The sequence below is a fragment of the Pseudophryne corroboree genome, chromosome 7, assembly GCF_028390025.1.
Source record: "Pseudophryne corroboree isolate aPseCor3 chromosome 7, aPseCor3.hap2, whole genome shotgun sequence".
In the NCBI taxonomy this organism is placed as follows: Eukaryota; Metazoa; Chordata; class Amphibia; order Anura; family Myobatrachidae; genus Pseudophryne; species Pseudophryne corroboree.
The window spans coordinates 144,492,652-144,509,333 of record NC_086450.1 but is presented as its reverse complement, the minus strand read 5'-3'; the positions used below and the strand labels follow the sequence as shown (position 1 = coordinate 144,509,333).

Genomic DNA, 16,682 nt, shown 5'->3' with positions numbered 1-16,682 from the left:
TTCAGGCTGTGTGTATAAGGTGTATATGTAACATAAATGCATTCTGTGCTTAGATTTAGGTCCCATCACCATGATATCTCATTATGGTATCTAATTATTCCAAAATACGGAAAAATCCGATATCCAAAATACCTCTGGTCCCAAACATTTTGGATAAGGGATACTCAACCTGTATATATTTTTTAATAATGGCACCATATTTTGTAGGCTGTATATATTAGTATGAATGCGAGTATATACCGCATGCACTACGAATGTGGGACGTCTGAAGGCATATGGCTTATGTCAGCACAGCTGCTGGATCCTACGGATTTTGGTGTTGGTGGCGGCAGACCCTGCCAGTTTCATTTGTACTGGGCCGCATTATTTTTTATGTTTGCCTTGCTGATTTGTACATATCTTTGTGTGTATTTTCACAAGTTTTATTAAAACCTCATGGAAAACTATTTTGCATGTGAAAAGAAATGGATAAAAGTATTTGTATATGTGTTGTACGACTAATGTAAACCTGGAGCATATGTTACTGGTGCAGACCTGAAAAAATCTGTGCCAACTCTGCAAGCAATTGCATGTTTTTTTAGTGAGCATGTTTTAGGACTGCGATATGGGGCGCAATTGCAGCCAATTCTGAATCAATCTATATAGCAGCTAGTTCCAGATTTCAACTAACAAAAATATTATAGAATGGTATGAGGCATCTCGTATTACATGTGTAAAAAGTGGAGTAAAAATTCCAAGAGATGCATTTTGATACATTGTACTACTTTTTGATGTACATATTATTTTGGGTATCCGTTTGGATGGTCAACCATGCTATGCTCGACAGTCATTAGGTCGACCACTACTGGTCGACATGGACACATGGTCGACACATGAAAAGGTCGACATGAGTTTTTCAAATTTTATTTATTTTGTGGAACTTTTACATACTTTACGATCCACGTGGACTACGATTGGGAACGGTAACCTGAGGCACTTTGCCCGAAGCATGGCGAGCGAAGCGAGCCATGCGAGGGGACGCGGTGCACTAATTGGGGTTCCCAGTCACTTTACGCAGAAAACTACACCCATAAAAAAAAAGTACAAAAAATCATGTCAACCTTTTCATGTGTCGACCATGCCAATTTCGACCAATAGTGGTCGACCATAACATGGTCGACCATTCATACCGGAACCATTACTTTGTACATGTACAGTTATACATGCTTATGATTGCAGACAGTTTTGTGTTTCCTTTATTTGTTACCGGGGCATTACAGCAGCTTTGCAGCTAATAAGATTAAGTTGCAAGGTCACCGGCTGGTGGTATAGAAAGATGCTGTGATATAATAAAGCAGCTGACATATGACCAGTACATACATCTGAAAGGTTATTAATTTCCCATGGCACACAGAAGAGCGTCAGTCACAGAAAGTTCACTAGTTGCAACTGATGGCACATTAGAAAAAGTTAAGGGGGGCACTCACGGAGCGATCGCTGCTTAAAATCTAAAGTGCCCCGGGCACCCTCAAGGCTTAATCCAGCCCTGTATACATGGTATCCCTATTGGGCATTTTAGGAAGCACCCCTCTGGAGCTAAAAAAACTTCTATGTTGCAGTTGTACAATTCAGGGGCATCGCAGGAGCGATGTAGGGAACCACTGCCAGCATTCCTATGCCATCACTATTTTTTTATTTTCTATAAAACACAGCGCTTACAAAACCACCAAAAAATTCATATATATTAGTAACTACTTTGTTTGATATCTAGTTTCTCCACCAATTAAATACCAGAAATACAATATACCTTATCAAAGGAGCGCTGAACCCAGATATATGATAAAAAATAAGATTTTACTCACCGGTAAATCTATTTCTCGTAGTCCGTAGTGGATGCTGGGTACTCCGTAAGGACCATGGGGAATAGACGGGCTCCGCAGGAGACTGGGCACTCTTTAAAGAAAGATTAGGTACTACATCTGGTGTGCACTGGCTCCTCCCTCTATGCCCCTCCTCCAGACCTCAGTTAGGGAAACTGTGCCCGGAAGAGCCGACATTACTAGGAAAGGATTTGGAATCCAGGGTAAGACTCATACCAGCCACACCAATCACACCGTACAACTTGTGATAATTATACCCAGTTAACAGTATGAACAACAGCTGAGCCTCATTAAACAGATGGCTCAGAACAATAACCCTATAGTTAAGCAATAACTATATACAAGTATTGCAGAAGTCCGCACTTGGGACGGGCTCCCAGCATCCACTACGGACTACGAGAAATAGATTTACCGGTGAGTAAAATCTTATTTTCTCTGACGTCCTAGTGGATGCTGGGTACTCCGTAAGGACCATGGGGATTATACCAAAGCTCCCAAACGGGCGGGAGAGTGCGGATGACTCTGCAGCATCGAATGAGCAAACTCAAGGTCCTCCTCAGCCAGGGTATCAAACTTGTAGAATTTTGCAAACGTGTTTGATCCCGACCAGGTAGCAGCTCGGCAGAGTTGTAAAGCCGAGACCCCTCGGGCAGCTGCCCAAGAAGAGCCCACCTTCCTCGTGGAATGGGCTTTGACTGATTTAGGATGCGGCAGTCCAGCCGTAGAATGTGCAAGTTGAATCGTGCTACAGATCCAGCGAGCAATAGTCTGCTTAGAAGCAGGAGCACCCAACTTGTTGGGTGCATGCAGGATAAACAGCGAGTCAGTTTTTCTGACTCTAGCCGTCCTGGAAACATAGATTTTCAGGGCCCGGACTACGTCCAGCAACTTGGAATCCTCCAAGTCCCGAGTAGCCGCAGGCACCACAATAGGTTGGTTCAAATGAAACGCTGATACCACCTTAGGGAGAAATTGGGGACGAGTCCTCAATTCTGCCCTGTCCATATGGAAGATCAGATAGGGGCTTTTACATGACAAAGCCGCCAATTCTGACACACGCCTAGCCGAAGCCAAGGCCAAAAGCATGACCACTTTCCACGTGAGATATTTCAACTCCACGGTCTGAAGTGGCTCAAACCAATGCGATTTTAGGAAATCCAACACAACGTTGAGATCCCAAGATGCCACTGGAGGCACAAAAGGGGGCTGAATATGCAGCACTCCCTTAACAAACGTCTGAACTTCAGGCAGTGAAGCCAGTTCTTTTTGAAAGAAAATCGACAGGGCCGAAATCTGGACTTTAATGGATCCCAATTTTAGGCCCATAGTCACTCCTGACTGTAGGAAGTGCAGAAATCGACCCAGCTGAAATTCCTCTGTTGGGGCCTTCATAGCCTCACACCAAGCAACATATTTTCGCCATATGCGGTGATAATGTTTTGCTGTCACATCCTTCCTAGCTTTTATCAGCGTAGGAATGACTTCAACCGGAATGCCCTTTTCCATCAGGATCCGGCGTTCAACCGCCATGCCGTCAAACGCAGCCGCGGTAAGTCTTGGAACAGACAGGGCCCCTGCTGTAGCAGGTCCTGTCGGAGCGGCAGAGGCCAAGGGTCCTCTGAGATCATTTCTTGTAGTTCCGGGTACCAAGTTCTTCTTGGCCAATCCGGAACGATGAGTATAGTTCTTACTCCTCTCTTTCTTATTATCCTCAGTACCTTTGGTATGAGAGGAAGAGGAGGGAACACATAAACCGACTGGTACACCCACGGTGTCACTAGAGCGTCCACAGCTATCGCCTGAGGGTCCCTTGACCTGGCGCAATATCTTTTTAGCTTTTTGTTGAGGCGGGACGCCATCATGTACACCTGTGGCCTTTCCCAATGATTTACAATCAGCTGGAAGACTTCTGGATGAAGTCCCCACTCTCCCGGGTGGAGGTCGTGCCTGCTGAGGAAGTCTGCTTCCCAGTTGTCCACTCCCGGAATGAACACTGCTGACAGTGCTATCACATGATTTTCCGCCCATCGGAGAATCCTTGTGGCTTCTGCCATCGCCATCCTGCTTCTTGTGCCGCCCTGTCGGTTTACATGGGCAACCGCCGTGATGTTGTCTGACTGAATCAGCACCGGCTGGTTTTGAAGCAGGGGTTTTGCTTTACTTAGGGCATTGTAAATGGCCCTTAGTTCCAGAATATTTATGTGTAGGGAAGCCTCCTGACTCGACCATTGTCCTTGGAAGTTTCTTCCCTGAGTGACTGCCCCCCAACCTTGGAGGCTGGCATCCGTGGTCACCAGGACCCAGTCCTGTATGCCGAATCTGCGGCCCTCTAGAAGATGAGCACTCTGCAGCCACCACAGCAGAGACAGGGTGATCAGCCGATGCATCTGAAGATGCGATCCGGACCACTTGTCTAACAGATACCACTGAAAGATCCTTGCATGGAACCCGCCGAAGGGAATCGCTTCGTAAGAAGCTACCATCTTTCCCAGGATTCGCGTGCAGTGATGCACCGACACCTGTTTTGGTTTCAGGAGGTCTCTGACCAGAGATGACAACTCCTTGGCCTTCTCCTCCGGGAGAAACACCTTCTTCTGTTCTGTGTCCAGAATCATACCCAAGAACAGCAGACGCGTCGTAGGAACCAGCTGCGACTTTGGGATATTCAGAATCCAGCCGTGCTGTTGTAGCACTTCCTGAGATAGTGCTACTCCGACCAACAACTGCTCCATGGACCTCGCCTTTATAAGGAGATCGTCCAAGTACGGGATAATTATAACTCCCTTCTTTCGAAGGAGTATCATCATTTCGGCCATTACCTTGGTAAATACCCTCGGTGCCGTGGACAGACCGAACGGCAACGTCTGGAATTGGTAATGGCAGTCCTGTACCACAAACCTGAGGTACTCCTGGTGAGGTGGGTAAATGGGGACATGTAGGTAAGCATCCTTGATGTCCAGTGATACCATATAATCCCCCTCTTCCAGGCTTGCAATAACCGCCCTGAGCGATTCCATTTTGAACTTGAACTTCCTTATATAAGTGTTCAAGGATTTCAAATTTAGAATGGGTCTCACCGAACCGTCTGGTTTCGGTACCACAAACATTGTGGAATAGTAACCCCGTCCCTGTTGAAGGAGGGGAACTTTGATTATCACCTGCTGGAGGTACAGCTTGTGAATTGCCGCCAGTACTACCTCCCTGTCCTGGGGAGTAGCTGGCAAGGCTGATTTGAGGTAACGGCGAGGGGGAGACGTCTCGAACTCCAGCTTGTATCCCTGAGATACCACTGGTAGAACCCAGAGATCCACCTGTGAGCGAACCCACTGGTCGCTGAAGTTCCGGAGACGGGCCCCCACCGCACCTTACTCCACCTGTGGAGCCCCAGCGTCATGCGGTGGACTTAGTGGAAGCAGGGGAGGATTTTTGTTCCTGGGAACTGGCTGTCTGGTGCAGCTTTTTCCCTCTACCCTTGCCTCTGGGCAGAAAGGACACGCCTCTAACCCGCTTGCCTTTCTGAGGCCGAAAGGACTGTACTTGATAATACGGTGCTTTCTTAGGCTGTGAGGGAATCTGAGGTAAAAAAGTCGACTTCCCAGCTGTTGCTGTGGATACTAGGTCCGAGAGACCGTCCCCAAACAATTCCTCACCCTTATAAGGCAAAACTTCCATGTGCCTTTTAGAATCAGCATCACCTGTCCACTGCCGAGTCCATAATACTCTCCTGGCAGAAATGGACATTGCATTAATTCTAGATGCCAGCCGGCAATTGTCCCTCTGTGCATCCCTCATATATAAGATTACGTCTTTAATATGCTCTATGGTTAGCAAAATAGTGTCCCTGTCAAGGGAATCAATGTTATCAGACAGGGAGTCAGACCATGCGGCTGCAGCACTACACATCCATGCTGAAGTAATAGCAGGTCTTAGTATAGTACCTGAGTGTGTATACACAGACTTCAGGATAGCCTCCTGCTTCCTGTCTGCAGGCTCCTTTAAGGCGGCCGTATCCTGAGAAGGCAGTGCCACCTTTTTTGATAAGCGTGTGAGCGCCTTGTCCACCTTAGGGGATGTCTCCCAGCGTAACCTATCCGTTGGCGGGAAAGGGTACGCCATCAGTAACCTCTTAGAAATCACTAGTTTCTTATCTGGGGAACCCCACGCTTCTTCACACAATTCATTTAACTCATCAGATGGGGGAAAAGTCACTGGCTGCTTTTTCTCCCCAAACATAATACCCTTTTTTGTGGTAACCGGGTTAATGTCAGAAATGTGCAACACATTTTTCATTGCCGTAATCATACATCGGATGGCCCTTGTGGATTGTACATCTGTCTCATCCTCGTCGACACTGGAGTCAGACTCCGTGTCGACATCTGTGTCTGCCATCTGAGGTAGCAGGCGTCTTTGAGCCCCTGATGGCCTCTGAGATGCCTGGGCAGGCGCGGGCTGAGATGCCGGCTGTCCCAAAGCTGCGTCATCGAACCTTTTATGCAAGGAGTTGACACTGTCGGTTAATACCTTCCACATATCCATCCACTCAGGTGTCGGCCCCGCAGGGGGCGACATCACACTTATCGGCACCTGCTCCGCCTCCGCGTAAGCGTCCTCCTCAAACATGTCGACACAGCCGTACCGACACACCGCACACACACACACACAGGGAATGCTCTGACTGAGGACAGGACCCCACAAAGTCCTTTGGGGAGACAGAGAGAGAGTATGCCAGCACACACCAGAGCGCTATATAACAGAGGGATATACACTATATCAGTGGTTTCCAAACTTTTTTGAATCACGGCGCCCTAGAATATCAGAATTTTTTTCATGGCACCCCTAGGCCAAAAATTTCTTATTGAGAAATTAGAAAGAAATATTACATTAAGTAGATCGCGTTTATATGTCATCCTTAGGGTCAGTTGTGTGGTGAGGGACAAGATTTGCTTCTGTGTGGCCACATATTTTATGACTGGCAGCCACCAGCACTGGTTTTGCCTATTATATTGACCATGAATAATTTGAATTGGTCCTGGACCACCAATCCAGGGCACCCCTGCAAGTGTCTCGAGGCACCCCAGGGAGCCACGGCACACAGTTTGGAAACCTCTGCACTATATACAAAGTGAATTTTCCCCCAATAGCTGCTTATGTCACAATATGCGCCTAAATTTATGTGCCCCCCCTCTCTTTTTTACCCTTTCTGTAGTGTATACTGGAGGGGAGAGCTTGGGGAGCATCCTTCCAGCGGAGCTGTGAAGAGAAAATGGCGCTGGCTGTGCTGAGGAAGATAGCCCCGCCCCTTCAGCGGCGGGCTTCTCCCGCTTTTTTAATGAAAATTATGGCGGGGGATTAGGCACATATAGAGTTTAGAACTGTATTATGTGCAGTTTGCCATGTAAGGTATACTAATTGCAGCCCAGGGCGCCCCCCCCCCCCAGCGCCCTGCACCCACCAGTGACCGGAGCGTGTGGTGTGCTGTGGGAGCAATGGCGCACAGCTGCAGTGCTGTGCGCTACCTTATTGAAGACCGGAGTCTTCAGCCGACGATTTTCTCCGGTATCTTCCGTCTTCTGGCTCTGCAAGGGGGACGGCGGCGCGGCTCCGGGAACGGACGATCGAGGTCGGGCCCTGTGTTCGATCCCTCTGGAGCTAATGGTGTCCAGTAGCCTTAGAAGCACAAGCTAGCTGCAAGCAGGTAGGTTTGCTTCTCTCCCCTAAGTCCCACGTAGCAGTGAGTCTGTTGCCAGCAGATCTCACTGAAAATAAAAAACCTAACAAATACTTACTTTATAGTGAACTCAGGAGAGCCCACTAAGTGCATCCAGCTCTGGCCGGGCACAGATTCTAACTGAGGTCTGGAGGAGGGGCATAGAGGGAGGAGCCAGTGCACACCAGATGTAGTACCTAATCTTTCTTTAAAGAGTGCCCAGTCTCCTGCGGAGCCCGTCTATTCCCCATGGTCCTTACGGAGTACCCAGCATCCACTAGGACGTCAGAGAAATAAGATTTTAAACCTACCGGTAAATCTTTTTCTCCTAATCCATAGAGGATGCTGGGGACTCCGTAAGGACCATGGGGTATAGACGGGCTCCGCAGGAGATATGGGTACTCTAAAGAACTTTTAGTATGGGTGTGCACTGGCTCCTCCCTCTATGCCCCTCCTCCAGACCTCAGTTAGAGAAACTGTGCCAGGAGGAGATGGACAATATGAGGAAAGGATTTTGTAAATCTAAGGGCAAAATTCATACCAGCCCACACCAATCATACCATATAACTTAGAATATACGCCACTAGTTAACAGTATGAACGAAAAAAAACAGTATCAGTCAAAGACCGATTCCAACTGTAACATAACCCTTATGTAAGCAACAACTATATACAAGTCTTGCAGATTTAGTCCGCACTGGGACGGGCGCCCAGCATCCTCTACGGACTAGGATAAAAAAAATTTACCGGTAGGTTTAAAATCTTATTTTCTCTTACATCCTAGAGGATGCTGGGGACTCCGTAAGGACCATGGGGTTTATACCAAAGCTCCAAACCGGGCGGGAGAGTGCGGATGACTCTGCAGCACCGATTGAGCAAATGCGAGGTCCTCATCAGCCAGGGCATCAAACTTGTAGAATTTTGCAAAAGTATATGAACCCGACCAAGTAGCAGCTCGGCACAACTGCAATGCCGAGACGCCTCGGGCAGCCGCCCAAGAAGAGCCCACCTTCCTAATGGAATGGGCCTTTACCGAATTTGGTACTGGCAATCCAGCCGTAGAATGAGCCTGCTGAATCGTGTTACAGATCCAGCGAGCAATAGTCTGCTTAGAAGCAGGCGCACCAATCTTGTTGGCTGCATACAGGACAAACAGAGCCTCTGTTTTCCTAACCCTAGCCGTCCTGGCTACGTAGATTTTTAAGGCCCTGACCACATCCAGGGACTTGGAATCCTCCAAGTCACCCGTAGCCACAGGCACCACAATAGGTTAGTTCAAATGAAAAGAAGAGACCACCTTAGGCAGAAATTGAGGACGAGTCCTCAATTCTGCTCTATCCACATGAAAAATCAAGTAGGGGCTCTTGTGAGATAAGGCCGCCAACTCCAACACCCGCCGTGCAGATGCCAAGGCTAATAACATAACCACCTTCCAGGTGAGAAATTTTAATTCCACCATTTGAAGAGGTTCAAACCATTGTGATTTAAGGAACTGTAACACCACGTTAAGGTCCCATTGTGCCACTGGTGGCACAAAAGGAGGCTGGATGTGCAGCACTCCCTTCACGAAAGTTTGGACTTCAGGGAGAGAAGCCAATTCCTTTTGAAAAAATATAGATCGGGCCGAAATCTGTACCTTAATGGAGCCTAATTTTAGGCCCATATCCACTCCCGTCTGTAGGAAGTGGAGAAAACGGCCCAGATGGAAACCTTCCGCAGGAGCATTCTTGGTTTCACACCAAGATACATACTTCCTCGAGATACGGTGATAATGCTTCGCCGTTACCTCCTTCTTAGCCTTTATCAGAGTAGGGATAACTTCCTCCGGAATACCTCTCTCTGCTAGGATTCGGTGTTCAACCGTCATGCCGTCAAACGCAACCGCGGTAAGTCTTGGAACATGCAAGGCCCCTGCTGTAACAGGTCCTCCCTGAGCGGAAGAGGCCACGGATCTTCTGTGAGCATTTCCTGAAGATCCGAATACCAGGCCCTTCGAGGCCAATCTGGAACCACGAGTATTGCTTGCACTCTGTTTCTTCTTATGATTCTCAACACTTTTCAGATGAGAGGTAGAGGAGGGAACACATAGACCGACTGAAACACACATGGTGTCACTAGGGCGTCTACCGCTACTGCCTGAGGGTCTCTTGACCTGGCACAATACCTCCGAAGCTTTTTGTTGAGGCGTGACGCCATCATGTCTATTTGAGGAAGTCTCCAACGACTTGCTATCTCTGCAAAGACCTCTTGATGAAGTCCCCACTCTCCTGGATGTAGATCGTGTCTGCTGAGGAAGTCTGCTTCCCAGTTGTCCACTCCCGGTATGAAGACTGCTGACAGAACGCTTACGTGATTTTCCGCTCAGCGCAGAATTCTGCTGGCTTCCGCCATCGCCACTCTGCTCCTTGTCCCGCCTTGGTGGTTTACATGAGCCACTGCTGTGATGTTGTCTGATTGGACCAGAACCGGTAGGTCGCGAAGAAGATACTCCGCTTGTCGTAGGCTGTTGTATATGGCCCTCAATTCCAGTACGTTGATGTGTAGACAAGCCTCCTGGCTTGAGCACACCCCCTGAAAATTTCTTCCTTTTGTGACTGCTTCCCATCCTCGGAGGATCGCGTCCGTGGTCACCAGAACCCAGTCTTGAATGCCGAACCTGCGACCCTCTAGAAGGGGAGTACTCTGCAGCCACCACAGAAGAGACACCCTGGCCCTGGGAGACAGGCTTATCTTTCGATGAAGGTGTAGATGGGACCCTGACCATTTGTCGAGATGGTCCCACTGAAACGTCCTCGCATGGAACCTGCCGAAGGGAATGGCCTCGTAGGCTGCCACCATTTTTCCCAGAACTCGAGTGCATTGATGAACAGACACTCTTTTTGGTTTTAGCAGGTCCCTGACCATGTTCTGGATGTCATGGGCTTTTTCTATTGGTAGAAAAACCCTCTTTTGTTCCGTGTCCAGAATCATGCCTAGGAATGATAGTCGAGTCGTTGGAAGCAACTGTGACTTTGGCAGATTGAGATACCAACCGTGTTGATGTAACACTCTCAGGAAGAGTGACACGCTTTTCAGCAATTGATCCCTTGATCTCGCTTTTATCAGGAGATCGTCCAAGTACGGGATAATTGTGACACCCTGCTTGCGCAGGAGCACCATCATTTCCGCCATTACCTTGGTGAAAATCCTCGGGGCCGTGGAAAGCCCAAACGGCAACGTCTGAAACTGGTAATGACAGTCCTGTACCACGAAATGCAGGTATTCTTGATGAAGAGGAAATATGGGGACATGAAGGTAGGCATCCATCACGTCCAGCGACACCATAAAATCCCCTGCTTCCATACCGGATTTCACAGTCCGGAGTGATTCCATCTTGAATTTGAACTTTTTCAAGTATAGGTTTAGTGATTTTAGATTCAAAATTGGTCTGACCGAACCATCCGGCTTCGGGACCACAAACATTGTTGAATAGTACCCTTTGCCCTGTTGGCCTAGGGGAACCTTGACAATCACTTGCTGTTGACACAGCTTTTGAATTGCATCTAATACCACCTCCCTCTCCGGGGGAGAGGTTGGCAAGGCCGACTTGAGAAATCGGCGAGGGGGCACCTCTTCGAACTCCAGTTTGTAACCTTGGGATACAATTTCCAACGCCCAAGGATCCACGCCTGATAGGACCCAGACCTGGCTGAAGAGTCGAAGACGCGCCCCCACCGGTGCGGACTCCCTCCGTGGAGCCCCAGCGTCATGCGGTGGATTTAGCAGAAATCGGGGAGGACTTCTGCTCCTGGGAACTAGCCGAAGCAGGGGTTCTCTTACCTCTACCCTTACCTCTGGCGAGGAAAGAGAAGCCCCGACCTCTTCTGGACTTATGCGACCGAAAGGACTGCATCTGATATTGTGGGGTTCTCTTTTGCTGTGGGGGAACAAAAGGCAAAAAAGTAGATTTACCCGCGGTAGCTGTGGAAACCAGGTCCGCGAGACCGTCCCCAAACAAAACTTCACCCTTGTAAGGTAAAACCTCCATATGCTTTTTTGAGTCGGCATCACCCGACCATTGGCTGGTCCACAGAGCTCGCCTTGCCGAAACTGCCATGGCGTTGGCTCTGGAGCCAAGCAGTCCCACGTCTCTTTGAGCGTCTCTCATATACAAGACTGCGTCCTTAATGTGGCTCAAAGTCAGGACAACGGTATCCATGTCAGCCAACAAGATATCTGTCCATGCTGCAACAGCGCTACAGACCCATGCCGATACTATTGCCGGTCTGAGTAAAGCCCCTGTATGTGCATAAATAGACTTTAAGGTAGTCTCCTGTCTACGATCCGCAGAATCCTTAAGGGCCGCGGTGTCAGGAGACGGTAGAGCCACCTTCTTGCATAGATGCGTTAATGCCTTGTCCACCCTGGGCGAGGATTCCCAACGTACCCTGTCCTTTGCAGGAAAAGGATACGCCATAAGGATCCTCTTGGGAATCTGCAGTTTTTTGTCTGGAGCTTCCCAAGCTTTTTCAAATAATTAGTTCAGTTCATGAGATGGAGGAAACGTTACCTCAGGTTTCCTTTCCTTATACATGCGCACCCTCGTGTCAGGGACAGAGGGGTCATCTGTGATATGTAAAACATCTTTTATTGCCATAATCATATAATGAATACTTTTGGCCACCTTAGGGTGCAACCTTGCCTCATCGTAGTCGACACTGGAGTCAGAATCCGTGTCGGTATCAGTGTCTACTATTTGTGATAAGGGACGCTTCTGAGACCCTGATGGGCCCTGTGACCCAGCCACATCCGCAGATGGACTCCCTGCTGTTTCCTTGGACTCAGCTTTGTCCATTCTCTTATGTAATAAGGTCACATTAGCATTTAAAATATTCCACATATCATACCAATCATGAGTCGGCATTGCCGACGGAGACACCACAATCATTTGCTCCACCTCCTCCTTGGATGAGCCTTCCGCTTCAGACATGTCGACACACGCGTACCGACACCCTCACACACACACAGGGATATATCTATAAGGGGACAGTTCCCCAACAAGGCCCTTTGTAGAGACAGAGAGAGAGTATGCCAGCACACACCCAGCGCCAACTGACACTGGAAACAATTCCCAGATTTAGCGCTTTTATATTAAGTCATTCGTGTAATACACTCACTGCGCCAAAATGTGCCCCCCCCCCCGCCCCCTCTTTTTCAGCCCTGTATCACCGTTCTGCAGGGGAGAGTCCGGGGAGACAACTTCTCTTCAGCACACTGTGGAGAAAATGGCGCTGGTTAGTGCTGTGCGACTAAGCTCCGCCCCCTCTAGTGGCGGGCTTCGGTCCCGCTCAAATTCACAAACAATAGCGGGGGATGAACATATTCACTGACACCGCAGCCCATATGTATCTAACATGCCAAAAATAGAAGTATATATATTGCTGCCCAGGGCGCCCCCCCTGCGCCCTGCACCCATCAGTGCCTGCCGTGTGTGTAACTTGTGGGAGCAATGGCGTGCAGCGTTACCGCTGCGCGCTTACCTCATTGAAGATCTGAAGTCTTCTGCCGCCTTAGAAGTCTTCTTTCTTCGTTATACTCACCCGGCTTCTATCTTCCGGCTCTGCGAGGAGGACGGCGGCGCGGCTCTGAGACGAACGGCAGGGGAGACATGCGTTCCGATCCCTCTGGAGATAATGGTGTCCAGTAGCCTAAGAAGCAGAGCCTATCATTTAAGAAGGTCTGCTTCTCTCCCCTCAGTCCCACGATGCTGGGAGCCTGTTGCCAGCAGTGCTCCCTGAAAATTAAAAACCTAACAAAATTCTTTTATCAGAGAAACTCAGTAGAGCTCCCCTGTAGAGCACCCTTCTCCTCTTGGCACAGAATCTAACTGAGGTCTGGAGGAGGGGCATAGAGGGAGGAGCCAGTGCACACCCATACTAAAAGTTCTTTAGAGTGCCCATATCTCCTGCGGAGCCCGTCTATACCCCATGGTCCTTACAGAGTCCCCAGCATCCTCTAGGACGTAAGATAAATATTTACAGCTTTATTTTAGTACATTCCACACATATATCAACATTTAAAAATGTTAAAAAGTATTTAAACATGCAATTGCTTCAATCCCATGCCCTTGACTCATTGTAAATGTCCGTTAAAGACTTTCCTATATATCCATCCATAGATTCATTGTGGTAAGTTTGTATCAACAGTTCTTACGTGGATACAATATTTAAATGGATTGTTACAGTCTCTGTGGTACCACTCATGCACGTATATCCAAAAGGGGGAGAGCGCTGTGTTAGCTGAATGTCTCCAGCAGTATGCTACGACCCCAGGATATTACAGCCGCAGTGTGAGATGTTGAATACTCACGGCCGTCGCAGCTTCTGTTAGACGGGGAGCGGATCTCCTTAGCCAGGTCACGCTTCAGCTGTATCCCCGGTTGGCGGCTCGCCGGCCCGTCGTGCAGTTACAGAGAGGAATGGAGAGTCTCCGAGCAACAGGATTCAAATAAAGGTGCCCTTCTTACGTGTTTCTCCGCCATCAGGGCAAGCGGTTTCGTCAGAGGATTGTCTCAGCAGTGCTGCTGGTTCTTTTTTAAAACAGAACCAACCAATCATTCTGCTGATTAGCTTAATCATACACAGTTGTTTAGCTCTATGTCTGTGGCTTGTTAATATATCAGCTCAGCACATGAAATCACTGCTATTTCCAAACAACAGCCGTATATCAATTAAAACAATACTTCACAATTATAAACAATACTTAGTGGTTTATAATAGATTATTTGGTGGTATATAAATTAACTTACAACAATACCTTACAACCATATAGGATTTACTCAGTATATATTGTATTTTATATCACTACTAGAACTGACCAGGAGACTAAAATTACATAACATATACAATAGTATATATAAGAGAAACCCTCCAAAACCCAGTGCAGCTTCTATAGCTCAGAGGGTTTATTCAATGCATATAACACCCAGAGGAGTCCTGGGTTCAAATCCATACAGGATACAATATTTTAACATATCATTAGTTCTAATTCTTTATTATTATTATTTGTTTCAGTATGTTAAGAGTTAAACTTAGTAAAATAGTTCTCTAGCACATCCATCTTTAAACAATAATAAAAAAATAATTATATATATATATATATATATATATATATAAATAAATAAATAAATAATTTACTTATATCCTAAGGGACATTCTGATTATAATATAAACATACACATCTAGTACTGTTCTATTCAAGCATATCCAAACCAGTACAACAATAAAGAAAACAAAAAAGGGTGAGAGAGAGAAGACACCCATTAATAGTAAGTGGTAAATTAATACCTTCAATCCTATTGTATGGGTATATATGATCTCAAAAGACCAAACAAAATTTCAATATCTATATATAAAGGGATAATCCCAAATATCAAGAGAGGGAACAGTTTCATACAGAGACAGGAATTACCGCATCGGACTAGCAACCTCCAATGTTATACCCCTTTCACACAGCCATAAATTTCCCGGGTTAAAACACATGAACGCGCATCAACCCGGGAAATTTCTTGGTGTGAAAGGGTACAGGGACAAAAACCCGGGTTTTCTGTCCCCGCATTTCAACCCTGCAATCGACCAGGGTTGGTCCCGGGATGATCCCTGGACCCTGGACAGTGTGAATGGTGCAGGGACATGTCCCACCTTCCCGGGTTGCCTATACTGATGCTGATTGGCTATTCAGGGCACTTCCTGGTCTTGTGGTTTTTCTGAGACGCCCATTCTCAGAAAATGCAGGGCCATCCCGGGTTCAGTATGAAAGGTGCAGACCCGGGATGTCTCGGCAAAAAATGCTGGTGTGAAAGGTGCCAACCCGGGAATGTCCCTGCATGAGCCCGTGGCAGAATTCCCGGGTTTTGTCCCTGCATTTCTGGTGTGAAAGGGGTATCATTTAGTTCAACATCACACCAGCACCTCACCCCTAATTGGACTTATCCTTTTCAGTGAGATTTGTAATATTTACATCATAGTATTGCAGTCTTCTCTTATGCTCTATTTATGTACATTACTAGATACACATCTTTAGGCCTATTGTAAAAGTGGGTTTCTAGCTGCTGCCAATCAGTCACCAGACTAGCCATGTACACACAGACAACACTGTACACAAGATGGCAAAATCAGGGGACATTAATATATGGCTGTCCATTTATTATGGGACTACAGGTCCCAGCAGACTCTTCGAGGGTCTACTCTGCGACATGCAGTCCTCCTAAACCCGCTCCTAAATCGCAGAGTTCGGAGTAAAAAACTCACTGGGATGATATATCAAAGCGGACATCCCGGTCCTCCCACAGAGCGTCCAAGACTGACAGCATCCTGCTGCTCTTGAGTCTCCGGCCCGCTGGAAGGTGCTGCTGCTGTTCTACTTCTAGACGCTACCGCAGCTGCAGTACGAACGCGTCAGCGGTTACCCAGGCAACAGCACGCCTTGCCCAATGATTGCAGTAAGCTACTCACGGCGCATGCGTGACTACCTAGCTTGCGAGAACCCGGCTGTTTCACATGCGCAGTGATAGGTTTTAGCATGTCGGCTCATGCGCTTGCGCAGTTATGGATTGCAAGTTTGCGGACGCGCGTACATGATGAGCATTCACCCGTTCATGTGTCAAGTTGCCACTTTTGCACAGTATAATGTGTATACATGAATGTTATATATAGTCTGTTTGATATTTTCTATAATATTCCTAAATTCCTGCCTGAACTATGTGTTACCTGTGACACTGTGCATGACAATTGTATACAAATACAAGTACTCTAGGGTGCTACTGCTAACTCTTATACAACAATTTAGGGTTTGTTATCAACAGTGTAAAAGTGTAATGATTTCAATGTGCTGGACAGGATTTGCCTTTCTGGGATATCAAATCACGTCCGTCTACATTGCATACCTCCCAACATGACCCTCTCCAGGAGGTACAGAATGCTCTACTTCTGGACTTTTCTCCTAATTTATGATTGCCATCACCTGTGCTGCAACACCTTTCTTATCCATTAACTAGTTCAATACAGGTGCCGGCGATCATAAATTAAGAGAAAAGTCCAGAAGTTGAGTATTGTGTTCCTCCTGGAGAGGGTCATGTTG

General features: G+C 47.4%; 1 protein-coding gene across 2 annotated transcripts in view; it reads right to left on the bottom strand.

Moving 5' to 3' along the window:
• Positions 1-16,060, bottom strand: part of BBS5 (Bardet-Biedl syndrome 5) — a 149,519-nt gene extending 133,459 nt beyond the window's left edge. The window contains exon 1 of one of the 2 annotated variants that reach the window (XM_063933707.1): positions 15,854-16,060. In XM_063933707.1, coding sequence (XP_063789777.1) covers positions 15,854-15,915 — 62 coding nt within the window. In that variant the 5' untranslated portion in view covers positions 15,916-16,060. Of the gene's footprint in view, positions 1-13,913; positions 14,114-15,853 lie in introns of those variants that run through there. The other variant, XM_063933709.1, reaches the window with a different exon arrangement.
• Between the last annotated feature and the right edge of the window lie 622 nt (positions 16,061-16,682).